At 39.6% G+C, this 27,606-nt stretch overlaps 1 protein-coding gene and 1 long non-coding RNA gene across 41 annotated transcripts in view; one reads left to right on the top strand and one right to left on the bottom strand.

The window, feature by feature from the left end:
- SUSD1 (sushi domain containing 1) overlaps positions 1-27,606 on the top strand; it is a 145,683-nt gene that overhangs the window by 55,030 nt on the left and 63,047 nt on the right. For all 40 annotated transcript variants that reach the window (XR_010382774.1, XR_010382779.1, XR_010382776.1 and 37 more), the window contains 4 exons: positions 1,730-1,839; positions 5,714-5,903; positions 22,878-22,969; positions 23,901-24,087. Coding sequence is in view for 26 of the 40 variants with exons in the window: in XM_064490418.1 (XP_064346488.1) it covers positions 1,730-1,839; positions 5,714-5,903; positions 22,878-22,969; positions 23,901-24,087 (579 nt within the window). In the remaining 14 variants the exon portion in view is untranslated. The remainder of the gene's footprint in view (positions 1-1,729; positions 1,840-5,713; positions 5,904-22,877; positions 22,970-23,900; positions 24,088-27,606) is intronic.
- LOC135322296 (uncharacterized) lies at positions 6,458-25,697 on the bottom strand. The gene is made up of 3 exons (XR_010382786.1): positions 24,980-25,697; positions 10,352-10,441; positions 6,458-7,064 (listed from the first exon to the last, which is right to left on the bottom strand). It is a non-coding gene; the product is annotated as an uncharacterized LOC135322296 (long non-coding RNA).

Below are 27,606 nucleotides of genomic sequence, written 5' to 3'. Positions count from 1 at the left end.
TTCCAACCCAGATGCAAATTTTGACCCATTTTCATGATTCTCAGTCGCTTCTGTCAAGATTGGGGGTGGGAACTGTGAGCCAGGTGCCTTTGTTTTCCCACTATAATGGCTGTAAGTGGGAAAATCATACTGAGATGGAAACTGTGCAGATAGTACCTCTGCTGTATGTTGTGTGTGTGTGTGCAGACAGATACCGTATGTGGAATTTCTCCCATACACATATTTGGTGTGCCTCAAAATCATATGTGTGCGTGTGGCAATTTTTGTTTCTGGCGTCCTTATGAAATCTTTAAAATAAAAGTTGGGAAGATAAAGCAAAGCACATGTAATAGGTCTTCAAATATTCTCTCATAACCATACTTTTAAATTTTCCAATTATAGCCAAGACTGTTTACTCTCAGCTAACTGCTGGGTGCTGTATATGTCGGTGATATTTGAAATGCTGTGGACAATTCCCATTTTGAATAGAATAATTTATTATCATTACTTCTTAGGTAGCAGAGACTCCCACGGGAGAAAGAAATACACCCAAAAGGTAGTTATAAAAAGCTTCTCTCTGCTAGACATTGAAGCTTTTTCTCACTCGTAGAAAATGTATGGATTTGTTTGTTAGGAAATCTGCTTTTCCTTGAAAATGAGCCATGGTACTACTGGACTCTCTGTGAGTTTTTTATTCATTGGTAACAAAATTCTTCTTCGTCTTTTTTTTTATACATTAAGAAAATAGAACATCGACGGAATGAATTAGACTGGAGGAGACATGAAATGACTTTCTTTTTCTGTACAGTGTTGGAAATACAGCTGTTCTCTGATTATTTTACTGCCTTAGTACTCATCTGAGTGGCTCTTGAAATACTGTCTCCTATGAGAACCAACATCTTGCCCGATCATCTACTTTCTGGTTATCTTCTAGGTTGGAAACACCTGCTCTGAGAGGTCTAAGAGGTCTAATCCATGACCTTTGGCTTTTTAAAGTAATTCTTATGTTTTATTGATGTGCAGTTGATTTACAATGTTAGTTTCAGGTGTATAGCAAAGCAGTTCAGTTATACATGTACATATTTTCAAATTCTTTTCCATTACAGCGCATTACAAGAAACTGAATATAGTTCCCTGTGCTATACAGTAGGTCCTTGTTGTTTATCTGATGTATATATAGTAATGTGTACCTGTTAATCCCCAACTCCTAGTCTGTCCTTCCCCTCTCCTTCCCTCTCTGGTAACCACAGTTTGTTTTCTATGTCTGTGAGTCTATTTCTGGTTTGTAAATAAAATTTTTTTTTTTTTTTTAAGATTCTACATCATGACCTTTAACTGTATTCAGCTTTTTCCTTAGTCTCAGACTTTCTGGCTATTGATATACTTAATTTCATGACATTTTACTTGTGGACTATCCAAGTGATAGAATTAGCTTTTTAAAAATCTCACAGCTTTATTGGTTTACAGCAGTTTAAGTATATGTGTTACTTCATTTGATTCAACAGCCTGTGATGTAAGAAAAGGAAACCAGACTACTTGATGTCACAAATAAAGAAACTGAGGTTCAGAGGGGTTAAGTGACTTAGCTAAGGTCATGCAACTAAGAAGTTATAGAGCCAGGACTGGAAGCCAGATTTAATGTTCTTGCTGTCAGACACTCTGTTGGCTCTCAGAGCTTCGGCTGTACTTGGCCGTGGTATGTTTTGCTAAGATGATGCAACCTTCCCCTGTGTTCTCTCTTATCTTTTAGAGGATGATCTCTTAGAAGATGATGGGATTTTCAATATTTCAATATTTAATGAAGCTTGTTTAAAATTGAACAGGCATTCTAGGAAAGTTGGATCAGAACGCATGTACCAAGTAAGACGATTTCTTGTGCTATTTGTTAAAGAATTGTATTGCTTAAAAATTTGAGTGCTCTCCAAGTGAAGATCCAGAGTATTTAAAAACACTAACAGAATGAACTTCTAGACTGATTTTTGTTTCTAGAGATGGATGTGAGATGGATGCAGGTGAGGGACTAAATTGAAGGAAGGCACTGTTACTTGGCGATTTGTTACCATTTTCTCTGTCTGGTATTTCACATATATTTTAGTACATTTATAGTTGCAGCTTATTTTGTCATCAAATTCACACTTGCATATGGGTTTTTAAGAACGTTATTGCAGGGTTCTTGGTCCTCATTTCACTTGAATTTATAAATACCACAAATCTCAAGTGAAGTTATAAGTGTATTCCGGCAGGAACTGAGGTTTGTTATTTTGGTATCATTTTTAGTGCCTAGCAAATCATCTGGCAGAGAGTGGACTAAATATTAAATTAAAATTAATTCATTAACCATTTGCCAAAAGAATATCATGTATGAAGACCTGGATGTTCTGATTCAAATTAATACAGATATATACACATAAACAGACAACTACAATGTGGTATAATGAGGGCTTTGGTAAAAAGTAAATAAATGGAATAGGAGATTGTATGTTTGTGTGTAGATGTCCAGGTGCAATTTTTTTTTTTTAACAAGAAGCAAAAACAATGCTGTCTGCTTTTTTTTTTTTTTTTTTTTCGGTGGCGAGGAGGTACTTAGGTTTATTTATTGATCTGTTTTTAGTGGAGGTACTGGGGATTGAACCCAGGATCCTGTGCATACTAGGCATGCACTCTACCACTGAACTATACCCTCCCCTGCTGCTGTCTGCTTTTTAACCAGATAAAAGAGGTCAAATGAGGTGAAGAAGGGCATCGTGGGCAAAGAGAGTAGTTTGTTGGGTGACAGAGAACATGGCTTTCTTGGGGAAGAGAGAAAAAGCAAGTAGGGGTGGAAAACGGTGAGTCAGAAATCTGAGCAGTGACCTGATTGTCCCTGTATCCTGTGCTTGAACTTGGATCTTATTTTGATGTTTGTGTGGAGTCACTGAAGGATTTTAAGCAGGTGAGTGAGATATAAGAACACTGGACCTAGAAATATATTCAGGTATCCTAATAATTTAATATTAAATAAAGATGATTTTTCAAATGAGCACAGAAATAAATGGTTCTGGGACAGTTGGTTAAGACAACTCTTAATTCTCACTCTTAAGATGAGTAAAGAGTTCACTTGAAAAAATTGCTATTTTTAATATGTTAGACAAAGATTGATTTGAGTAACATGTGAAACATTCTTAACAAATCCTGTGTGGGAAAAAGTGAGCATTCAAAGGCAGTTTGCAAAAGACACTATCCACACTGCCAAAACACACATGAACACATTATGCCTCAAAAAAAAAAAATTTAAACCATGAGATACCATGATTTTTCTATAAACTTGGAGAGAATATAGTTACACAGCTGTGGGCACTTAAATTAGCATGGCTTTTCTGGAATCGTTATGTGCTAGCATCTATCAGTAAACTTTCAAAAGTGCACTGTAATTATTCAGACACATACAGAAAGATTTTGTTCTCTGAAGCTTTATTTATAATAGGGGAAATTGGCAACAATTTAAATGTCCATCAGTAGGGATTTGGTTCAATAAATAATCATACATTCACCGGATAGAACACTATGCAGACATAAAATATGCTGTGCTCCACACCGGCCAACATTTGCTGCCATGGGCCAATACTCCTATTGATAGTCTCTTTTTTCGCCTGTTGGTTTGACCCCTCTCAGTCTCCCTTCCCCTGCCTAACCCTTAAATTTGATTACTATCAAAGTTGCGCCTTGCCTGTTCTCTTGTCATTGTAGACCCCTCTTTGGGTGTCTTACCCATTCTCTTGACTTCCTTGACTATCTCCATGCGGAAGACCCCTAAATCGACTTCTTCGGGCCTAATCTACTGTATAACTCTGGGCCGTGTTCTTCCCAACAGACTTCCTGCGCGCCCTTCAGCCCTGTGTCTCCACATATGTGACCCCCCCACCGGCAGTGCCCTCCCCTCCCTTACGGTAGCTGGCTAACTCCTGCTGGTCCTTCAGTGCTCAGCTCAGTCATCGTCAGGCCTTCACTGACCTCCTCCTCCAATCGCTGTTGCTGCTATCTGAACTGTTTTCCGTACCCTGACTTTTCACATCCCCGGCTCACCTGGTTCGTGCTAGTTTTCTCCTTCAGTCCGCAATTAAGACGGGGAGGCCTCCCCTGATCCCCGAAGAGGAGGCTCCGGTGTCTCTCCTGGGTGCTCCTACAGCCTCATGTTTTATGACACTTATCCCTGGGTGTCCTATTTGCCTGAATACTTATCTGTGAGTTCCCTGAAGTCAGGGCCTGTATCTTCTTTTCCATTGTGTTCCCTGGCTGGCAAACCATAGGCACTCAATCTATTCATAGAATGAATTCACGATAGAGAAAAACCTTTATGTCATTGAAGAAAAGGACATTATGAAATTGCATATACAGTGTGATTCAAAGCTTGTGGCTAGAAGTAATTTTTTTCTTTAAAGAATGAACTGCATGTAGTTTAGGATGAGACCGACTTTGTAGAAGCAGCCTGCGAAGTTGTGAGGTTTTCTTCAGCAGATGGCAGCAGTCTGAATGCAGACGGGGTGAAGTCAAGCATCTGGATGGACCCAGTGCTTTGGGTTTTCTAGAATGGGTGGAATTGAGAACAAAGGAGCAAGAGTATAAGGGTATGAGGCAAAGAGACTGGTGGAAGTGACAGACAATAGTTTCTGAGAGAGATGGGGAAGACTAGGATGGGGGTGGTAGAATACTGGTAGACAGTCTCGAGTGAGGAAATCTTGGGGGCAGAAATCTTGAGAGAGACCAGGCATGGTGAGAGTGAGTGGTCCAAAAGAGTAGGGGACTGTGAGATCTTGGTGGAGCAGTTCAGAGGACGGTGCCGTCTAGGATGTGGCCATGGATATGGGCAGCTAAAGTGGAGTGGAGAAACTTCATAGCACTGAACTCATGGAACCTGGGAGGTCAGGTTTTTGTGGCGTATCTATATGTTACCCAAGGGCATACTAGGAATTGGGGGAGAGAGGAATCTCCCAGTGAGCCAGGTGTCAGGGTCTTGGATGCCTGTGGAAGAATGACAATGATGAGGAAGGATAGAGTGTGGAATAGCCAATGACATGAGCATCAAAGGAAACACAAAATACATGGATATCCAGCTAAAGCACATTGATTGATCAAGGGCTGATCATGTTACTCCTGGGACCTTCACATATTTTTTTCCCTTGTAAGTCCCTATATTATACATATATCTTGAGTTGGCGATGGTTAGAGTTGTTATTGGGTGAGCAGTGTGTATGGTGACTCAGTGGACCAAAAACTCTTTACCAGAGCTCTAACAGGAAGGATCGAGCTAAGGACAATTGCTCAGTTGCTTTAAATGCATAATTTGGGGGTAGTCCTCATGAAGTTTAAAAAGTCTGTTCCATGAGGCTTATCTGTGGATTCCCTTATGAATAAAAAGAAATTAAAAGAATTTTACCCAGTAATTCCAGTATAGTTTCCTTTTCCTGGGGAGGCTCAAGGGATTACTTTAGAAGAGACTGGCACTTCGTCCATCTGAAACATAGTTATGCATTCTAAGCTTGGTCTTGTAGCTGGTTGAGGGGGAGGTTGACTAGGGTAGGTGGGTTAGCTTTGTGAAGTCCTTCCCTAGTTCAGCTTGCTACTGTATTAGAAATAATTCTCTGTTGGTGCAGACAAGGAGAAGGAACCTTTTTGCTTTATTTCCATTTTGCTTATAGCCTAGGTATCTGCAAGCCAAACAAATTTAACACGTTACTTTCTTTCAATCTCATGACAGTTTCAAGTTCTGGGTCGAAAGTGGTATCTGAGTCATTTTTATCACGCAACATCATTGAACTTCACAACGAGGGAACAAGCTGCCGTGGTGTGTTTAGATCTCTATCCAGCAACTAATTACACCGTGAACGTCACCCTCCTGGGATCTCCTGAGCAGCACTCAGTGCAAACAACAGTAACCACACCAGGAGGTAAGTGTAGGTGTCTTCGGTTTGGTATCTCAGGTCAACTGTACCATATGGAGGAGCGTAAAGGATGCTAGTCTCGGAGTCAAGAGACCTGGGTTCTCGTTCTGACAAACTACCAACTTGGTCTGGGGTTCAGGGTGCCTGAATCTTACCACCTGTCCCCTTCCTCATGGGGGTTCCGGTCAGAGAGGGTACAGACCAGGAAGGACTGCCTTACTCAGGGCTCCCCAGGAGTGATGGGTGGAGAATACTGTAAGGCTTCCTATCTGTCACCCCAAACCTAAGACAGCTGGACCCTAAGAGGAGTCATTGTGGACTAGAACCAAGGAGATCAGAAACGGGAGCTGCACTGTGTGCACTACTGGGAGGACAAAGAAGCCTCCTGACTGAGCCTTGTAGGAGCTTGTTAGACACAGAGGACAGTGGCCTAAGCAGGTCAGGCTCCTCCCCCCGTGGCTGGTGAGGAAGTCACATAGAGGCCGGCTGTGCCAACTCCACAGCTCCCCCTAGTGGGGAGGGATGCCGACGTCCCTACAATGTCTTTTGTTCCTTAGTTAGGTTTAACACACACATTTCTGGGCAACCCCACAGAGAGGCTGCCCGCTTCAAGTGAAAGACAGTAGAATAGGATGGGTCTTGCGGCTGCCTTCCTGCGGCCTTTCTCTGTTCACCACTGTTCTTTGTGGGCCAGGAGTGGACACTTTGGTCTTTGGACTTGGAAGACTCTGAAATGTAATAGATACTACTGAGGGCCATGCAGCCCTGGAGGCTGGAAATTCACTTTTATTCTATTTTTTCATCTCAGATTATACCTTGTATCAGAAGAGGCTGCATGAATACCTCAGGACAGCATAAACCTAGTCCCCAGATACATTTCCAGATCATAATTTGAATATGCATTCCCTCCAATTATTAAATCCTCAGAGAAATTAAAGTTTAAAAATAAAATCCACTTCCCTTTGTAAACTCAAGTGTAAAGGCTCTAAAGTCCCAGATTTTCTTCTTCCGCAGCATCTTCTCTGCCAAGCCTCCGCCAGAGCGGTCTCGCTGAGGCTGAGCGTGTGTTGCAGCCTGGAAATCTTGTTCTGTAGTGGACGTTACTCCTCTGCTGCCTCCAACGTTGAATTCATCTTATTCCAAGTTTCATTTTCCCCATTTCTCAGTCTAAGTCCCAGAGATACAAAAGTTAGAAAACCAAAATTATGTGACAGTTCCACAAAACCATGAATGTACTAAAATGTCACTGAGTTGTACAAAGTGGTTAACTTTATGTTGTGTGGATTTCACCTCCCATTTTTTCAAAAAGCTATGTTCCCTTTTTTTTTTTTTTTTTTACAGGGGGCGTTAATTAGATTTATTTATTTATTTATTTTTTTAGTGGAGGTGCTGGAGATTGAACCCAGGACCTTGTGCGTGCTAGACATGTGCTCTACCACTTGAGCTACACCCTCCACCTGGATTAGATGTTCTTCTTGCACTTGGGTCTCAGTTACCTTGTGAGTGATACAAGTGAAATATTTAGAACAGTTCCTAGCATGTAATAATGATGATGGCAATAATGACCATGTTGACTGAGTCCTGAAGATGTCCAGGTAGTGTTCACAGTGCTATCCCTGAGTCAACTCAAACCTACCCAACCTTTTGAGGAAGGCATTACTTTTATTCCCATTTTACAGATAAAGATCATGAGGCACAGAGATGTTAAACAACTTGCCCAAGATCACACATCTAGTGAGATGTACAGCTGGGATGTGAACACAGGCCGTCTGGCCCCAAGGCCCTCTTTTTAATACACACACCTACTGGTTTTTACTAAATATTTAGTTCCTAAAAAAAAAAAAAAAAGAAAAATTGTGTTCCAAGAACCTAGTGCATAGTCAGTCCAGACCCAGCTTGCTCTTGTCAGCCTTGGACCATGAGCAAAACCTTCAAATGCCATGGGGGCGTGAATGCATTCATTTAATAAATGTTCATTTCCTATCTACTGTCAGGCAGGTTCTGATAGCTGACCAATGCAGCAGCTATAAAGCAGGCTGGAGTCAGGACGTTGGAGAGGAGACAGATAAGGAAGGAAGGAAATATATCATGTGGTAGGTAGGGCTAAGTGGTCACATGAAGGATAAGGCTTGGTGAAGGGAGTGACAATTGGTGGTCAGGGAAGCCCTCAATTATAAGGAGACATTTCAGCACAGACCTGAAGGAAGGGAGGGACTAACGTGGGCAGAGGGGGGACACCAAGTGACAGGTGGGTCTTTGGCATGTTCTGGGAACATCAGGGGAGCCAGCATGGCCGGAGCAGAGTGAGCTGGAGAAAGTGGTAGGAGATGAGATCTAAATTTCAGCTTGTGTATAAGCAGGGAGCCATGGTGTCCAGTTCTGAAAGTAAGACCAGTGTCACCTCCTCCTTTGCAGAGTGGACCCCAGATTATCAGCAGTGAGTATAATCTAGCATGTGTTGTTGCAGCCTCTCTAGGTTACTAAGCAGTCTGAAGCCCACCCCCTGTGAATTGAAACTTAACTGGGGAAATCTCTTTTTCTGAGGTTACTTGGATTCAGTCTGACACTAGGCTTCCCATCTGCTGTGGGGGAAGGGAATCTGCTCTCCTTGAAAATTTTAGAACTTGACTGGGGTGGCTCCGGGTCTTTCTTGGTGCCCATCCCATGTATTTAGAAACTTTTCTTTTCATTTCTCCTTTCATTCTCCTGTTTCTACCCACCCTCCACCATCGCTGAAGATCTTAGTCTGTTCAGTGAAAGAGCCTTCTTTCCTGATGGGCAGGAGACCCCACATTTACAGTAAGAAACGCTCCAAGTGAAATGCGTTGTCTTGCAGCCCCAATTTCCTGCTCTTTTCTCTGAATTTCTCTTCCTAGAGAGATCCCAAGAGTTGTTTTAATTCTGAGCAGCATGCCTTCCTACTATTGAATGCCTTGCTTCTGAGTCCTGCTTCCTCGTTAGGAGGGTCCCCTTGTCTTCCCTGGAGAATTACCCTCAGTTGATCCTTGAGCTGCTGTTGAATTTCTGGAACTCATGCTTTCACTGGCCTGACGAGGTCCAGGAAGTTCCCTAGGTCAGTGATTTTCCACCCAAGCCCCACCTTTCCTTAGAACTGAAGTTCATATGACTTCAAGTTTTCTCTTCCTCCCTGATGTGATTTCCTTTGCTTCATTTCATTCTCTCCTAGTCTGTCCTATTGGCAAGACCAAAGCCTGTTCTGTAAACTGATTTCATTCCTTGTTCAGAGACTGGGCAAATCTCATCTGTAGAAATGGAGGGTTCTAGGCATATACTTTTGTGACTCCTTCTCAGCACTCGAGTTTGTAATCATCCCACTGGGTTTTGTCCACTTCCACCCACAAAGAATCTGTGCTGCAGAACCTCCAGTCAGGAGCTCTGTGAAACAGTCCAGGGCAGTACGAGAGCCCGTGGTGCTGGGGTGACCCCGAGCCTGTAGACAAACCATGGGTTCTATCTTCTCTCAATCTCTTTCTTCCGAACAAGATAAAAGAGGAACAGAATTTGGGGCAGCTAATCTACTGTTGTCTGCTAATGTCTGGCTCCCTCAAATGCTCTCTAAAATCTCCCACTAAGGCTCTTTGTGCTTCTCAAACTTTAGCACACATAAGAATCACCTGGAGAGCTCACTAAAACACTGGTTTCTGGGCTCCATCCAAGAGGCTCTGATTCAGCAGCCAGGAGTGGGGACCCCAAATTTTCATTTCTAGCAAGTTCCCAGGCCTGGTGGATGCCGGCGGTCCACATTTTGAGCAGCACTGCTCTACCACATAGACCTCCCTTACCTCTGGGCAATTAAAAGCCTTCACTTGAAAGAAAAGACATGGTAAAAAGAAATACCAAAAAAAAAAAAAAAAAAAGAAAAAAGAAAAAAGTGGTTCCCAAAATAATTCAATCCCAAAAATAATTCTTAAGCTCACGCTTAAGAAACCTTTGTGTTGAAATTTTGCCTGATTTGTGAAGAAGTTTTCCTGGTAATCGAAACGTCATCCATTCTTCCTGTTCCAGCTGTGGGAACTGACAGCCTCCATCTTCCCCAGTCGTGCTTTGCTGCTGGGTGGCAGCCCTTGTCTTTGTATAAACTCACAGTCCCTCCCAGTTAGTGTACTCACGTGTCGCAGGCCGGAAAGACTGCATCTTAGCCCTGCTTCCCACAGACTAACAAATGAGAAGTTAAGTATCCATTTATTGCCCAAGCAAGTTCCCAGGAACTGGCCCCAACCCCCACCCCCACCCTCCCCGGACTGCACCACACAGTTTTTAGTAAAAGCTACGTTGGAGCATGAGGCTTAGACATGTGGGCAAATGAGGTTTCCTGCTGCCTTTCCCGCGGAAGTATGAGCCATTAGATCTGCCCACGAACCTTGCCCGGCCGTCCCACGCAGGCTCAGGCTGAAAAGCCGAGGAGAGGGAGGGGGCGGAGACTGGCTACTTACCTCTTGGAGGCTGGGGATGCACATGCCCCTTGTGCCTGAGCACAGGCAGGTCCCGGAGAGCAAAAACCTGCATCTTGTTTGGGCAGTGACCTGTAATATATCAATTCCACCCACTAGGAAATGTGACCCAAGGAGTTGCCTTCTTACCTGAAAGATTGTGTATTTACTGTTTCTCCCTTGAGGATTAATCAGTAGAATGTGGAGAGAGGCCAAAACTGTCTTTTCCTTTATAAAATTGAGAAGACAGGAAAATGGTAACCTTTCACACACGTGAACAAGATAACTGACCTCTAACGTCAGGGTGTTGATCAGGAAAGGTCCATTCTAGTTCTAGGAGTCTGTGTTAGGAAAGCAGTTTTAAATTCCTTCAGTTCATTTATTTCAACCTCCAAATTTCTTGGCTGATTTATTTACCATGATTATTTCACTTTTCTATTCAATTTTGTGTTCTTATTGACATATGCAACGTATTTATATAGTAATAGTTTATTATTTGTGTCAAATTATTTGTGTCAATATTTCTACTGTTTCATTGTTTCTTTTAATTTTGCTTATGGTGTTTTGACATATGAAAGTCCTAGATTTCTATGCAGTCAAATCTATTGATCTTTTTTCTTTGTGATTTGTTACACTTATGTTAAATACAGAATTTTTTTAAACAGAAGTTTTTACTTTTATCCCATCTTTTTTTTTGTAGGAAAGACTCTGTGACCTGCATAGGTACACAAGACTGAAAGCAAAGTCAGGGACATAAAAAAAGATGTAGGAATGAAGTTAAGAATAATTTATATTCTTAATAATCTATTCACTCGTTCATTAGCAGCTCATACAGTTAGGTTTACGTTTTCGACCCATCCAGTCAGAAAGGGAGTGATTACATTGCCCTAAGGTTACAACAAAGCAGTGTTTTTGGAGAGAAGTACAGTTATTTTCAGCACCACAATCAGACAGGAATTTGATTCCGGGAGGTTTCATAAATAGTACAATAGAAGAGCAGCATTTTATGAGGATTTTATGAGGCTGTTTCTTGTGTTGCCTCTCAACACGGCACATTGCATTTCAGGAGAGCCCAGCTCAGTGTGGGGTGGACAAGGAATGTTGCCTCAGAAATGCATGTGTTCTGCTGATCTGGCTTGATTCAGGGGTCGGATTAGATTATTTCAGATTATTTGGAGTCATGACTGGTGTCCGTGTGTTTTCAGGTAGTGTTTGCTAAATACTGTTTCTCTTAACTCAGATTTGATAAACTGCGGGGCAATTAAGCTTGACTGTTCTCTCTCATCAGTGCCCAGGGAGCAGTCTGTGTCTGTTGCCAGTTGAAATAATAAGGATCTGTGCCTGAAAAGAAGGCTGTTGGCCTCTCTTAGAAGGCTGAGCCGAGTTTAGGGAGCTGAGCTAAGGGAGTTGTTTGAATCTGCTTCTCCATGGATGAATCCCAGTTCCTCTCCATATAATCTGATCACATACCTTTGGCCTGGAAATCTTATGGTAGTTGTAACCAGATACCAAATTTGTCTTAAGAAAAATTTCAACAAAATAGCAGTAAAAAAAAAAAATCTTTGCACAATGTTATATCCTTCTAAGATAAACTGTGAAATGTGCATCAGAGGAAACTAAAGGATAATAAAATGATTACCACCATTTATAGAGCTGTAGAGGGGTTATGGAAACAGTAGCGTTGCTTTCAAGCAAGTCGATTTGTAGCCATTCTCTCTGACAATATTTACCTTGCAAAGCCAACTGTCTATTTAGGCTGCTCCTAATTAAGGGCTTTAAAACCATATCATTTATGACTAAGAGAATGCTAATTTTCCTGTTCTCTTTAGCAGAGGATTGCAGGCATTTAGTTACTTCTAAAATAGTGTTGGTAAATTAAAAAAAGAAAAACAAACCTAAAGAAGGGAGAACAGAATAGCTTTTATCTAGTCCCTGGTAGAATGCCTAACTGTTAAGGTGGCTGATGTTGGCAGGCTTTCTAACAGTGTGCACAGTTTGAGATCTGCGGTGTCCTTGTAAAACTTACGCCACACTGATTCCTGTTCACAAAAGCAAAGTCCGAACTAAAGATAATAAAGGCCATAGGTAAATTAACATTGTTTGTGATATCTTCCCCACAAAATGATAAATATTGTAACAGTATTCTGTAGTGGAAGAATTATGTCTGAAGTCTGCCTGCTTCTCTTACAAAGCATCGGTCTAAGAAACTCATACTCGCAGCTGGGCCAGGCCAGAAGTTGGCCTGTATTTTGCATGGAATAGCCAGTCACCTGTAATATGCCCAAAATGGGGAGAGTTAATGGCTGTTCTTTTTAAGATAATGACATTGTAGATCCAGCCTGGTAGGACCATACCTATGGGGTACATAAAATGAGTAAGTTGTTTGGAACTGGAGCCCATCACTAAATGGGTTTCAAATGGCTCTGGAGGCAATGGGTTCATCTCATTCTTTCCAGGACCGCCATGTTCTAAGCATGTGTACGGACAAAGGGGCTCCAAGACTGTTCCCCACCTGAAATCGGAGAAGACTGCTTACTTCTTACCATTCCATTACCGTTAATACAATGCAAAGGAAAGCTAACTACAAGATGTTCGTTTTTGTTTTATTTCCTTATAACTTTGAAATTTGGTATGATTTCAGATTTCTCTTTCTCTTGTTTTCTCTCAGTCTCTCTCTCCCTTCCTGAAATAAATTTCACGTGGTCATGGTACATTAGTTCTTATATGGTGTTGGATTCTGTTTCCTAATATTTTCTTTAGTATTTTTGTACCAATATTCATAAATGATGTAGGTTTATAGTTTTCTCTCTCTTTTTTTTTTTACACTATCCTTATCAAGTTTAGGCATTAGTATTTACCTTGTTTCATAAAAAGAATTTGGAAGGTTTCCTTCATTATTACAATTCATGGAGCATTTGGACTATCTGGTCTCAGCTGGTTTGGTAGAATTCCTCTGTGTAACAGTTGGGCATGAGGGGACTTTCTGTGGTAGTTCCTTGATAACTTTCTCAATTTTTTTTTATGGAAATTAGTCTGTTTGAACTTTTTATGCCTAATGGGGTCAATTTTGGTCTACTGTATCAGGAATTGTCCATTTTATCTCTGTTTTCAATATGTATTTGCAAGAGGTCTGCATAGTGGTTTCATGTAACTTTTTGAATTTTCTTTTATTTCAATGATTACTTCTCCCTTTATTTGATTTTATGTCTTTTTTCTTGATTGCTAGCTAGCAGGTTGTCTATTTTATTGGTATTTTTAAAAAGCCAAGACTTTGTTTTATTAATTAGATCTACTATTTTTTCCCCCTTTACATCAGGGATTAGCAAACTACGGCCTGTGGGCCAAATCTGGCCTGTCTCTTATTTTTATAATAAAGTTTTATTGGAACACAGCCAAGCCACTCATTTGCATATTGTCTGCGGCAGAACCAGCTGTCCCAGAAAACCCAAGATATTTACTGCCTGACCCTCGATAGAAAGCATTTTCTGACTTCTGCTCTACATTCTTAGTGTCTGCTCTCATATTTATTGTACCCTTTCTTATGCTTTACAAAGGTAGTTGCAGTTTATCTTCATTGTGAGTTGTAGCTTTTTGCATTAAAAAGTGTCCTTCGTCATAGTGCTTTTTGATTTGAAATCTGTTATATCAGTATTACCAGTGGTTTCCATTTGTCTGCTATACTATGGTCCATTGCTTTATTTTAGGCTTTTTGAATCACTTTGTTTTAGGTTCCTGGAATGTTTAGTGTGTAGTTGGATCTTGCATTGTGAGACAAATCGAAAATCTTTTAAATTTTTTATTAGGTAAGTTAAATCCATTTGCAGTTATTGATAAGACTGGTATGTTTGGACTCAGCTCTGTCCTGTTATTTTCTGTTATCACAACCATATGTATTATGTTGTAGTTTTTGTATTTTTTCTCTGTGATGTATTTTCTTTGCTATTTTACATATGTATGTAAATATATATATGTGTATGTGTATATATATATTTTTCTAATGATTAACTTTGAACCTTTTTTAAATGCCCTGTCTTCTATTTTCTTATTTAACTTTTCACCATCTGGTTTGTTGGCTTTTAATGGCATACTTTAACTTCCATGTATTGCCTGTGTTCAAACTAGTTTCCTGTTTCCCTGTTCCTTTTCCTCTCAATTTTTCAGTTGCCTTTATTTCTATTTTATCAGAACTGTTTACATTTTATTCTTCCATATGTCCCCACCTTTATTTTAGTCTTAGATCTACAATTTAATGTATGAGATGCTGACCATCAGTCTTTTTGCTAAAGTTGCCCCAGTTACCTCTTGGTTGAAGCCCATGTAGAGGGCTCCCCAAGAGAACAGTATTCCCCGAGTTCTTGCACGTTTAAAACTGTTTCTCTATGGTCCTGATACTTGAAAGATAGTGTGGCTGGATATAAAAATCTTGATTTACACTTTCTTGATTTTATTTCCTTTAAATTCAGTTCTTTTGTTGCCTTTTTATGTAGCTTTTGAGAAGTCTGATGCAACCTGATTCTTTTACCTTTGGATCTTAGTTGTTTATTTGAATGGAGATACTGAGGATGTTTCTCTATATCTTTGAAGTCGAACCTTTTACTTAGATAAGTCTTAGGGTAATTGTTCTGGGTAGGCTTTCTCAGGTATCTGGTGGGTCCTTTCAGTATTTACATTCAGGTCTTTTTATTTTTGTAAGGCTATCTTGGATTATAGTTTTAAATATTGTTTCCATGTTTTTCTTCTTTAGAGACTTTAATTATACATGTGTTGGATCTTTGCCTATATTCATTCCATGTCAAGCACTTTGTTTTTTATTCTTTTTACTTCTTTTAATCTCATTTTTATTCTTTTTGGTTGTTTTCCTGTATTTATTCAATGCCCTGTAATAAATTTTTATTCTAATCTATCCTTTGGGCATCATGAAATTTAGTCTTTATTTATGATGTGATTTTGTCCTTTCCTTTTGCTTTTCTCCTGAATTCAGTCACTTGTGTTTCATTTCCTCCCCACTTTTTGTTCATGCTGTTTCTAGCTTTTGAATTTCTAACTCAAGGTGTTTTTTAATACTCCATAATGCTTGTCTGAGGACATTTGTTTATTGTGTTATGGGTTTTTTCCCCTCTATTTTGTGCTTTTTTTTTTTTAAAAGTGGAGTTTTTCACAAGCTAAAATGTTGTAATTATAATTTTCTGTTTTTGTTTTAAAATTAACATTCCTTTCATTTATTAATTCCATGGACAGAATTGGTCATTTAGGATGGGTTAATAAGATTTCTAGGTTAAGAGTGCCCTCTTCTGTCATGAGGTGCAGTTTCCTTTAAAGGATTTTTTTTTTTTTTTTGATGAGGGTGGAGATGAATTGTGTATTCTTTTAGTTTGGGTTCTCTTTTGACTTGTAGGATCTTACCTTTTCCCCATACTTCTTTTTCCCATCACCACTTAGTTTCCAAAGGACATCTATTCTTTCCTTTTTATCCTCTTCTTTCCCAGAAGCAATGCCTTTCTCATGTCACTACCTGAAATCTCATAAACTTTTCTTTCTTTGCTTGTAGTCAGTACTCCGACATACCACGTCTCTTTTTCAGTGTTTTCATGCTTAAGGTGGAATTTCTCTTTCCGGGAGTGAATCTCTTTCCGAAACGTGAATCTAACTCATGTTTGAGCCCTTTGTTTCCCTTTTCTCTTTCACACGGCTCTTCTTGTGGAAGAGAAAGTCCTGTGGGAAACTGAGAGATAACTTTGCTGGAATGTGGTTTATTTTTCTATTAAATGGTACTTTAAAGTTTGTAGTATTCTCTGTCTTCCAGTTGTGATGACAGCATTGGTTTTATGTTGTTTTATTTGCCTTTCCAGTTGATCTGAAAAACATTTTGGAGAATGTGTAGGGAGATTTGAATTTAAGGGGCCACCATTATCCTTGAACTAATCAGAACTGTAATCTGAAACAAATTCTTGAGTGCTAAGTTTCCACCTCCATATCTCTGCTCATGTCACTTCTTCTACCTGGAACACCCTGCTTCTTTTCTTCAGTTTCTATATTCCCTTCTTTCATAATCTCCCCAACTGAAGGTAAGCTTTCTTCTTTCTGAATTTCCATAAAGGGAAGTATAAGTAGGCGTTTGGCACAGTTACCCTGGCGTCAGGCTATCTAAATTCAGATCTCAGATCTGTGATTTACTATCTCTGTGCCTTTGGGCAAGTTACTTAACCTCTATGTGCCTAAATTGCCTTAACTGTAAAAATGACACTAATAATGTGGATTTGTCGTGAGACTAAACATGTTAGTGCGTATGCAGAACCAGCACAATACCTGACACGCCATAGACATCTATGAAATGTTAACTGTTCCTTAAATTTACCTTATGACAGTGGTTACATACTCCCTTATATTTTTGTTATACAGTGTAACCCCTCTTCTAGATTAAATACATATTAAGGGCAGAAACCATGTCTTATTCAGAGCACCTGTCTTCCATTTGGTTACTATGATATCGGTGCTTCACTTTCCCCTTACTGCTGATTGCTTACATTTAAACAGCCAGGAATGCCGTGCTCGCCACTGTCCCGGACATGAGGAGTCCAAAGACAAACGAGACGTAGTCTCTCATCATGCACACACACATAATAACGCAGTGGTTAAAGTGTGGTTTGAGGTATTTTCAGGGGACTATGCGAGCACAGAAGAAGTAATGACTCGTTTTGCCCAGAGTTGCTCACCCACATTAATGAAGCAGAAACAAAAGTTTCAAGGAATCTGATAAACTAAGAGCCACATTTTCCTTCTCTGAGGGACTTCCACAGGTCTGGTTTTTCAACTTTAAGCTTCTAGATTAGACTGGCTCTGCAGGTTGGGAAAGGAGAGAGGGAAGACAGAGTGATCGTTGAAAATGGTGGAGAGAAGGGATATTTGTGTGAGAAACAGAGCATGTGCTTTCCATAGCAAAGGATCAGAGATCAGAGTAGGAAGGGACTCAGGATGTGCCATTAGGATCCCCAAACCCAACCCCCAGTGAATTCAGCACGAGTTTACCCTGTCTGTGGTCCAAGCTGTGAGCCTCTTGACTGGAGAGAAGAGGACCTAGCATGAGAGTCACTCTCTGACCATGGTGGAACTGAACTGAACCAGTGAGTTTCCTCTGAGCAGAAAGAATTGCAGACCCACCACCACTGTAACATTACATGTGCATTCGTGTGTGTGTGTGTGTGTGTGTGTGTGTGTGTGTGTGTGAATCCTTTAAAATAAAACCAGGATCATATGTGTACCATTTGTCATCTTGCTTTTTTGTTTTATTTTTTTACTTTTGGCTTTGCAATATTCTATGGACATACTTCCATATAGGTTCATATAATGTCATTTCATTCTCTTTGATGGAAGCATAGCATTCCACTGTGTGAAAGTTCAGTAATTTATTAATTTAGCTACTGTGGAAGGATATTTAGGGTTTCCCTTTCAAATTTTTCTTATTATAGACAAAGCTGCTATTGGTATACTTGCATATATTACGTTTTGTTGATTCTCAGATGCACATTTTTTCACATTTTAATATCTGTGAATTCTTAGCAGTTGTTATACAGTCAGGTGGCTGCCGTGAGCATAATCGCCATCATCACCCTTGTATACATCAAGTTGGTCATAGCTGCTTGCAGTGTTGCTACTTTTAGTTAGTTATGGACATAATGGTATATTAACATTTTGTTTACTAGAAGTTTTCCAGAATTCTTCCAGTGATTTGACATTGAAACAAAAAGTTATTGTGTATGTAGAAAACTATGGAAATAAATCAGCAACATATAAAAGCAAGTGTCAGCATCAGAATGGCTTGCAGGAAAGAGAAAATAGAACATTTAAAAGAAATACTGCCTTATCAAACTCTGAATAGTGCAGAGGATGTGGAAAGATATAGACACAGATAACTCTTTTAAAAAAATGTTTTAAATTGAAGTATAGTCAGTTTACAGTGTTCTGTCAATTTCTGGTGTAACACACCTAATTAAAAAGTGATTGAGCAGTGTTACCTACTGAATATGAGAAAATTTTAGGAGTGTCTCAATCAGTTTTGCTTCAATTTTTCTTTTATGATATACTATAAAATTTTAATGTCTCTATGGGTCTGAAAATAACTCTTTCAACCAGTATAAAATAATTCTAAGAGACAAGAAAATAACCATGACAGTTTACTTGGAAGGATTTTTTTCTTTCTTATTAGTAAGACAAATAATAATAGGGTGTCTTACAAGAATGAAATCTTCGGTTTGATGAGATGGGCTGTATCTTTGCGTCCTTGGGCAGGGTATTTCTGTAGAATTGAGTCTTGAGTGAGATTACCAAGATAAAGAGCCCCATAAATTCTTCTCCACAGAGACTGTATCAATTTACACACATACCTGTTTTCCAGCACCTTCACCAATACTGGATATTCCAATTTTTTTTAATGTTTGAGAGCCTAATAAGTGAAAAGCTTATTTGATTTTGTTTCAGTTTGTATTTTTTTGCTTATTGAATGTCCTCTTACAGTTTTCCTATGAATCACCTTTTCTATTTTTGCTTCTTTTGTATATGTTGATGGTGATATTTTTCTTCCTGGTAGGTTCTTTCGACAGCAAGGCCATCAACTTTTTCAAACATGTTACAGTTTTTTTTTTCCACACTTTGTTGTTTGTCTTTCAAACTTAGGTTGTTGTATCTTTTGCCTTAAAGAAAATTAAAGATTTAGTCAAATAAAAAGATACGTATTTTCTAGTTTTCTTATTATTTCTTTCTTTCCTAACCAAGATTATAGAACTATTTTTCTATATTCTTTTCTACTATATATTTGACTAAAAATTTTAATATAGTTGGAATCATTTTTGCCTGATATGTCAAGGCAGGAATCTAGTATTAGTTTATCTCTATGGATAACTATTTCCCAACTTAATTTATCTCCTACTGATTTGAAATTCCCCCTTTTATCTTACATAAATTTTCCTGCATAGATTGGTTTCTGGGTTCGTCTCTGTTCCGTCGATCTCTTTACTTATTCCTTTGCTATCAGCAAACCAGCAATTTACTTTAGCATTCTCAATGGGGGTGGTGTCATCCCAGGAGGACACAGAACCACCCCGCCATGGGCAAAAATTGGTTCTTGAGGAGTGAAAATGTATTATTCCTTTTATATATGAAGCATAGCTAAACATATAGTAAATAAGTAAATAAGAAACATACATATCTGTGGTATTAAAATTTTATAAAGAGGGAGAGATTAGGAGAAAAAATGTTTAAAAAGGCTCTGGGTAGGGCTATAATGAAAACAGGTCGACAAATACGGTTAAAGCTTTATCATAGGTACTGATACCTAGTTATGTCCTCTTTAAATATTTTTATTTCAATTTTTTTTTTTTGCTATTCTCATTAATCTTCCCCCCCAAATGTTAGCAGTAATTGCTCTCAGTTTGTTGAATGTCCCAAGCTGAGTCCTACCTGTGGCACTCTGACCTTGGAGCCCCCCTCTCCTCCATCCTCCCTGTCCACCCTTTCTACCCTCACACGATGATTTTCTTTGTATCTTTACCCATGCACAAGACTGTATTTTTAAATTTTAGCTTTTCACTTGTTTATTTTCTGCCTTTGTCACTAGAATGAATTCCGTTAAGTGTAGGGACTTTGCTTTCTCACCACGTTATCCTCAGGCATGCCTGGCATATGGTGAGAACTTTCTAAATGTTCACTGGGTGAGTGTGTAAGTTTATCCTGTTCTAAGATGGTCCATTGGAATCACTATTGGAAGTATATTCCATTTATAGATTAATTGGTGGAGAATTGATATCTTTTCACTTTTCAACCTTTCCCTCCAAGGATGTAGCATTTCTCTCTCTATTGTTTTCTTTTATGTCCTCAGGGGGGAAAAAGTCTTCATGCAAGTCTTGGACATTTCTACTTAGATTATTTCTAGGTATTTCAAGTTCGTTCATGATTTCTTCTCTTGTGAGTAGAGATCTTTTAATTTTTCTATTATATTTTATTTGTTTTAGTTTCCTATTGCTGGTATGATGAATTACTGCAAATTTAGTGGCTTAAAACAACACCAATTTACTTACAGTTCTGGAGTTCAGAAGTCTCATTTAGTTCCACTGGGTTAATATTAAGGTGTCAGCAAGCCTGCATTCATTCTAGGGGCTCAAGGGGAGAATCCCCTTCTTTGCTCTTTCCAGTTTCTAGAGCCTGCCTACATTCCTTGGCTCAGGGCCCCATCCTCCATCTTTAAAGCTCATCAGTTTAACCTCTGATTTTGTCCTTAAAGCCCTCTAGCCCTGATCTTCTTATTTCTCTCTTTTAAGAACCCTTGGATAACCCAGGGTAATTGGACCTATTTGGATAATCCGGGATAATTTCCCTGTCATAGTCACATTTGCAAAATCTATATGCCATGTAAGGTAACATGGTTACAGAATCCAGGGACCAGGATGTGGGTGTCTTTGGGGGACCATTGTTCAGCCTACCATACTTGTTGTTGCAGATATGTAGACAGTTATTCATTTTTCTACGTTCTTGTGTTTGGGTGCACTTTGCCAAGTTCCTATTATTTGTATTTGTTTTCTATTTTCAAACAATTTCCTATTTGTTTTTCTGTTGATTGTCTTAGATTGACTGGAAGTTGCATCATTTGTTCCCTTTCTTTCTGGTATTTATAGCTCATTTTTTTTCCTTGCCTTTTTCTGCATTTTCAAGAATTTTCTGACTAATGCCAAATAATAGCTTTGAAATCATGTACCCTTGTATATTTCTTAACTTTACTAGAAATTGCTTCATTATTTTGCCACTAAGTATGGTGGTTTCCAACAGACACTCTTTATTTTTAGGTTTATTTATTTATTCATTTTTGATGGAGGTGCTGGGGATTGAACCCAGGACCTCCTGCATGCTAGGAATGTGCTCTGCCACTTGAACTATACCCTCCCCCTTAAACACTCTATTAAATCAAGGAGTTTCTATCAAATTAAATACCAAGATTTTTAGTCAGAAATGTACATTAAATGTATTAACCGTCATGATTATTAAAGTGACCATATGGTTATCTCTTTTAATCTATTGATAATTTTCCCAGTAGTGATCATCTCTGTTTTCCCGGAATGAATCTCCCCTGTGTATAGTGTATTGTTCTTTGAATGTACTGCTGACTTCTAATTGTTAATACTTTACTTTGGATTTTTGTATTCATGTTAATAAGTGAGTTTGACACAATGTGTTCAGTGATAGGTTGTGCTGTCCTTCTGCAGCTTGGGCATGTGAATTACCCAGCTATACTGAATGAATTGGGACACTTTCTACCTTTTTGTACAGCTTGGAACTACTCATGTACTATTGAACTTATATAATTTTTGAAAGTTTCACAAATGTGAGTTTCCCTGGACCACCACTACTTATCTCTAAAGCCATCTTCCATACCTAGTAGTGAGGTTGGATCATCTATACTTTCTTCCCTCCTCCGTCTTTTAATATTTGAGGTATAGCTTGTGACCAGGTTTTCCCTGGGCAAAGCTGCCCAATCCATAAAAAGGGGCGATGCCTATCAACTGGGCTTCATTCACAGGGACCTGTTGGGCCAGGGACTTACACAATAAAGATCTGGCTCCCATAAGACTTTCTTTTTTCAGGTGCTTTGGTAATGGTCTTTATCACGTATTAATCATCGCAGTGTTTCTTTGAAACTTCTTAACAAGTCTGCTATGTTATTTTCAGTTTAAGGACAGGGGTCATCGCTGAAGGAAGTAACTTCTGGTACTAGAGTTTTGAATAACTAGTTTGTTTTTAAAAGCTTCTTGGGGGGAGTATAGCTCAGTGGTAGGGTGCGTGCTTAGCATGCATGAAGTCCTGGGTTCAATCCCCAGTATCTCCGTTAACAAATAAATAAGTAAAAACCTAATCACCACACCCCCAAACAAAATTTAAAAAAAAAGAAAAAAAAGCTTGGGGTATGTGCCTCTACATTACATGGTACCAGATCTGAAATATGTTTTGGATTGATTACCGTGAAATTGAGCAGAGGCCAACAGGTGCTTCTTTGGTCATAAGAGTTGAAGAAGCCCAAACCAAGAGTTACCCCTCCCCACCTTTCATCATGAAAAGCTCGACTGCTTGAGGTAGCCTTTTTCATTTCCTCAAGGAGCAATTCTCAATTCTCTGCTGAAATGTTCCTCTCAGCTCAGAATTTCAAACCGATGCTAATTTGTCTAAATGAGGTTGTCCACGGCCAGGACGATGAGTTGCAGTTTTAGCTTAGTAAACCAAGGGAATTTGCAGTGAATGGACTTAAATAATTTTTAAGAAGGAGCCTCAGAGTGGGTATCTTTTGATCTTAAATCTTTCATCAGGGCTGAGTTTACATAAATATAAAAGTGGTATTCCTTGGGCTGCTACCATTAATTTCTAAATTAAAATAGTGCTATTTTAATTCAAGTCATCCTATGTAAATGCTTATCCTTGGAAGATTGTTCAGTTAAAAGGTAACATTTTTGTATAAGGTGTAAGTTGACTTCTCATTCTTTTCCCCCTGCAGTAAAACAGACCATCAGTAACATTTCAATATTTAATGAAACCTGCTTGAGATGGAGAAGTTTGAAGACAGCTGATGTAGAGGAGATGTACTTAGTAAGTTACTGAAAGTTACTGCATTTATAGGTGTTTGTTTTTGGGGTGTGGGGCTTTCAAAAAATATCAACAAACCAAAAAAAACATATAGCTGCCATTATCAATGGAAGATTTATAGTGACAATTGCAATAAGAAGCAAGAAAATGTGCACTTCTGCTGCATAGTTGAAGACAGAGACCTAAGGAATTGATGAGAAAGCCACGAGAGTTTCTTTGTGCAACATAACCTGATGCAAAGCCGATGTTCAGGGTATCTGTGGGAGGAATCTAATAGCTTTTGCATGTCTGTCTCTCTACACCAGTGTCTCTGATTAGGGCTTGAATGTGTAGCCTAGAGAGTCCAGAGGAACGTGTGAAGCACGATGTGGTTGTGAGTAGGTAAGGTAAAGACCATGGGATGAGCTGCTGCTGGAAGAAATTAAGTCGGAAGAAAAACGTGTCTATTGATCCAGAGGCTGGGATGTTACAGGAAAGTGTAGGGAATGTCAGAAGGGGGCGGGCAGAGGAGAAAAACCTTTCCCAGATTTTACCAGACCTGTTAGAAGTATCCTAGTGCACATCCTGATCTCGAGAAGCCTTAGTTCAGATTCTTAATTTTTTTCTAGGAAAATGTTCTTCGGCTTTGCTCCTGCACTTTTGCCCACGGACTTTCTTATTGGTCATGTGCCATTATGTGTGTGAGAAGGAGAAGGAGACAGTTGGGGACTCAACCTTCTGTGCATTTTGATTTTAAAATATATTTGTTATATTGATAATGTTTCCATTACAATATTTATGGTATTACAACTCTAATATTTGCTTGCTGCCATATTTCACTTTTTGAAGGAAGCTTTGAATCAAGAGCAAGAGAGCTCGTGAGAAAGGGTAAGTATCCAGGCATTCAGAGCCTTTCAAGAAAGCAATTCACCTAGTGAACTTTTCTATGTTTCAGTTCCACATTCGGGGCCAGAGATGGTATCAGAAGGAATTTGCCCAGGAAATGATCTTTAATATCACTGCCAGCAGCCAGGCTCCTGAGACCTGTTTGGACCTGCATCCTGGTACCAACTACAGTGTCACTGTCCAGGCTTTGTCTTCTCAGAGTCCTGTGGTCATCTCCCTGACAACCCAGATAACAGGTAAATCTTGAATAACAGCATTTGGACGAATGAAGTCACCACAGAGCTGTGTAGGCTCAAATAAGAGGAACATTATTACTTTCTTTCAGTATATAATGAACTTTAAGAGAAAGAGAAAGAAAGACATGGAGTTGGAGAGGGGTACTAAGGGGACTGCAATGGGAGCTGTCATGTTTTATTTCTTAAAAAGATATCTGAAAAAAAATGGCAACATTGATTAAATCTGAGTAGGGTGTACATGATGTTGGTTAAATTCCTTCTGGATATTTGAAATATTTTAAATAGTTCATACTTGAAAAGAGTTTTTCTTATTACTGTTCCTTTTTCAGTAACTCATTTGGTTGTTACTCTGTTACCGGTACCTGAAGAGAAGGTAACTCTTAGGGAAAAATGACTGCAGTCCCACTCTGGTCCCCTAGAAAATTCACTTTCTGCTCATTTCCTCATCTTTCTTCAAATCTGTGATGCTCCCCTCACCCCTCAACACACACACTCTGAGCTAAAACTCAGAGTACTAGCTTCTTATTTCTTATTTCACTGAGCAATTAGGAGTAATCTGGTGAGGTCTTTCCACTCCCAAACCTCCCATTGCTACCTGCTTGCAGAACCGTATATTTTGTCTTGTCTCTTGTCCCCACTCCTAAGGCGACCCCCTCCCCAGCTGATGTACTGGATCCCTCCCCTTGGTGCCTAATCATCAGTTCCCCCCAAACAGAATTAGTCCCGACACTGCATAGGCATCTTGTAATTTCTCCTCTTTAAATGAAAACAAAGAAAAGATAAACACACTTCTTTCCATCTCATATTTCCCTCCAGCTACTCTGCCTTCTCTCATCCCCTCTTTACAATAAAACTCCTTGAAAGAGTGTTGTGTAGGGCTCCACATCCTTACCTCCTCTTCTCTCTTTCGCTGGTTCCAGTCCAGAAGTATCTGTCCTCAATGCTTTACTGGAAGTGTCTCCATCTTGCAAAATCCACTGGCCAATTTTGTTCTTACCTGATTTTCTCTACAGCATTTGGCTTTCCCTCCTTGAAACACCTTTCCTTTTGGCTTTTGACTCCTTCTCCCTTGCTGGCTGCTCCTTCCCAGTCTTTTTCACTTAATTCCATCTACTTTTCTGATGCCCCACTCCCTGCCCTCTTTCTTCTCTTTTTCTTCATTCTCTACCCTTTCTGGGTGATCTCTACCAGTCTCATGGCTCTGAAAATTACCTATATGCTGAGCATCCCCAAATTTGTATCCTAGTCCCGGTCTCGCCTCTGAGCTCCAGACTCACGTATTCACCTGTCTCCTAAACATATCCTATTGAACATCTAATAGGCAAACCCAACAGAACTTTTTATTTCTCCCCTCTTCTCTCACCCCCAAATCTATTTTCCATCCAGGTTTCCCTATCTCAGTTACTGGCATTCCTGTTCACCAACCGCTCAGGCCAGAAAGGAATTATTATTAATTCTGCCCCTCCCATCAGTTTCTAATCTTGTCAACAACTCCCACTGGCTTGTTTTGGAAATATATTCTGAATCCAACCACTTCTCCCCACCTTTGCCTTTACCATTAGCAACCTAATCCAGCCAGCAACCTTTTGCTTGAACTCCTGCAATAGCTTTCTTTTTTTTCTTTCTTTTCCTTTTTTTTTCTAAATTGAAGTATTGTTGATTTACAGTGTTGTGTTAGTTTCCAGTGTACAGCATAGTGGTTCAGTTGTACACACACACACACATATATATATTTATGTTCGTTTTCATTATAGGTTATTACAAGCTATTGAATATAGTTTCCTGTGCTATACAGTAGGACCTTGTTGTTTATCTCTTTCATACAGAGTAGTTTGTATCTGCTAGTCCCAAAGTCCTAATTTACCCCTCCTCCCCTCCCACCCTTCCCCCTTTGGTAACCATAAATTTGTCTTCTATGTCTGTGAGTCTGTTTCGGTTTTGTAAATAAGTTCATTTGTATCATTTGTTTAGATTCTACATATAAGTGATATCATTTGGTATTTGTCTTTGTCTGACTGGCTTCACTTAGGTAATAATCTCTAAGTCCATCCATGTTGCTGCAAATGGCATTATTCCATTCTTTTTTATGGCTGAGTCTACAGTAGCTTTCTGACTCTCCTACCTGCTTTCACAGTTGCCTGTCACCTCCTGTCCTAAGTCTTAATCTTCACCATAACTTTAAAAAGATAATCAAAGTACTCTTTTTAAAATGCATATTAGAACATGTCATCCTCAGCTCAAAACAGTCTGATGAGTTTGCAATAATGTTCAAAAAGAATCCAAGTTCCTGACCGTGGAACATGTGTTTTTTCCCCCTGCCTACCTTGATGACTTCATCACTCTCTGCTCTCTCCCTTTCTCACTAAGCATCAGTTGCCTCCCTGCCCTTGCTGTTTCTCAATCAAGTCAAACTTGTTCTTGCATCCAAGTCTTTCCATCTGCTGTTGACTCTTCCTGGGACACTCTCTTCACATGGCTTCTTTGTAATCACTCAGCTTTCTGCCCAAACAGACCAGAAAGAATTCACCAACTTTTGGGCTGGAAAGAGAAGTAATGTTCAATTTGGGCATTCTTTCCCATGGTGACTTATTAAAATGAATAGCTATTCAGTCTTCTACTCCTTGGTCCTTCTCATGTTTGGATGGTTTGCATTGCTGAATCACATTAGCATTTCATAGTTTTTGAGTTGGGGAGAGGGAGTTTGATCTTGAGACACATTTCTACCTTGTTTTGTAGTCTAAGTACAGCCCAGTAGCGCAAACATCCTGTGTCTGTGTTTATGGCCACCAGGGGACGCTGTTGAGCTGTTTTAAGTTCCTTGCGACCATGCCTGCATATTTTCCAAAATCTACCCTACTTTAAAGAATTTGCGGTTTTATGAAAGTGTGAAAATTCAAGTTGTTAAGATCTTATGAAGGGCTAAACAAACAAACACAACAAGAACAAACCCCAAGCCCTCTCTTTACTAAAAGAATCTTACATGTTGATGTGAAGAGGTATGCCTAGTCGCCCAAGATGTGGCTTTGTTTCAGTAAAATTATGAACTTTTGAATTTTATGAGAAATACGAGGCAAGGGGTTTGGACCTGGAATACGCAGCAGCTGAGTTCCCAGAAGAAAAGTGAATGGAATTTCCCTTCTGAGTGTCTTACATTAAACTAAATCCTATTGATGGGAACAGGATGAAACCACGCGCTTTAAATACATTGCTGACCTCAGAGGAGAGTGAGAGTTTGGGGCATGTTGAAGGACAGAGGCAAGTGCTGTGGTGAAAACGGAAGAGGGTGCTGGTGAGAAGGGTGGTGAGATGGAGTGTTTCTGACTCACGGCCGGCAGCCCATTGGTGGGAGTTCTTCAGAGCAGCCCCGCCATTGACAGTCCCCTGAGGACACGGGGGAGAACAAACTCTTATCCTCAATGGAGACCCAGAGGGTCAGAAGACCTGTCATACATTGGTTATGCTGTTTTCTAGCCAAGTCAAAAAAGCTTGTAGAAAAAAATTTACTCCCTCATAGAGAGA

This window comes from Camelus dromedarius, chromosome 10 (genome assembly GCF_036321535.1).
Source record: "Camelus dromedarius isolate mCamDro1 chromosome 10, mCamDro1.pat, whole genome shotgun sequence".
In the NCBI taxonomy this organism is placed as follows: Eukaryota; Metazoa; Chordata; class Mammalia; order Artiodactyla; family Camelidae; genus Camelus; species Camelus dromedarius.
The sequence above is the reverse complement of the archived record's forward strand: the minus strand, read 5'-3'. Positions and strand labels throughout refer to the sequence as shown.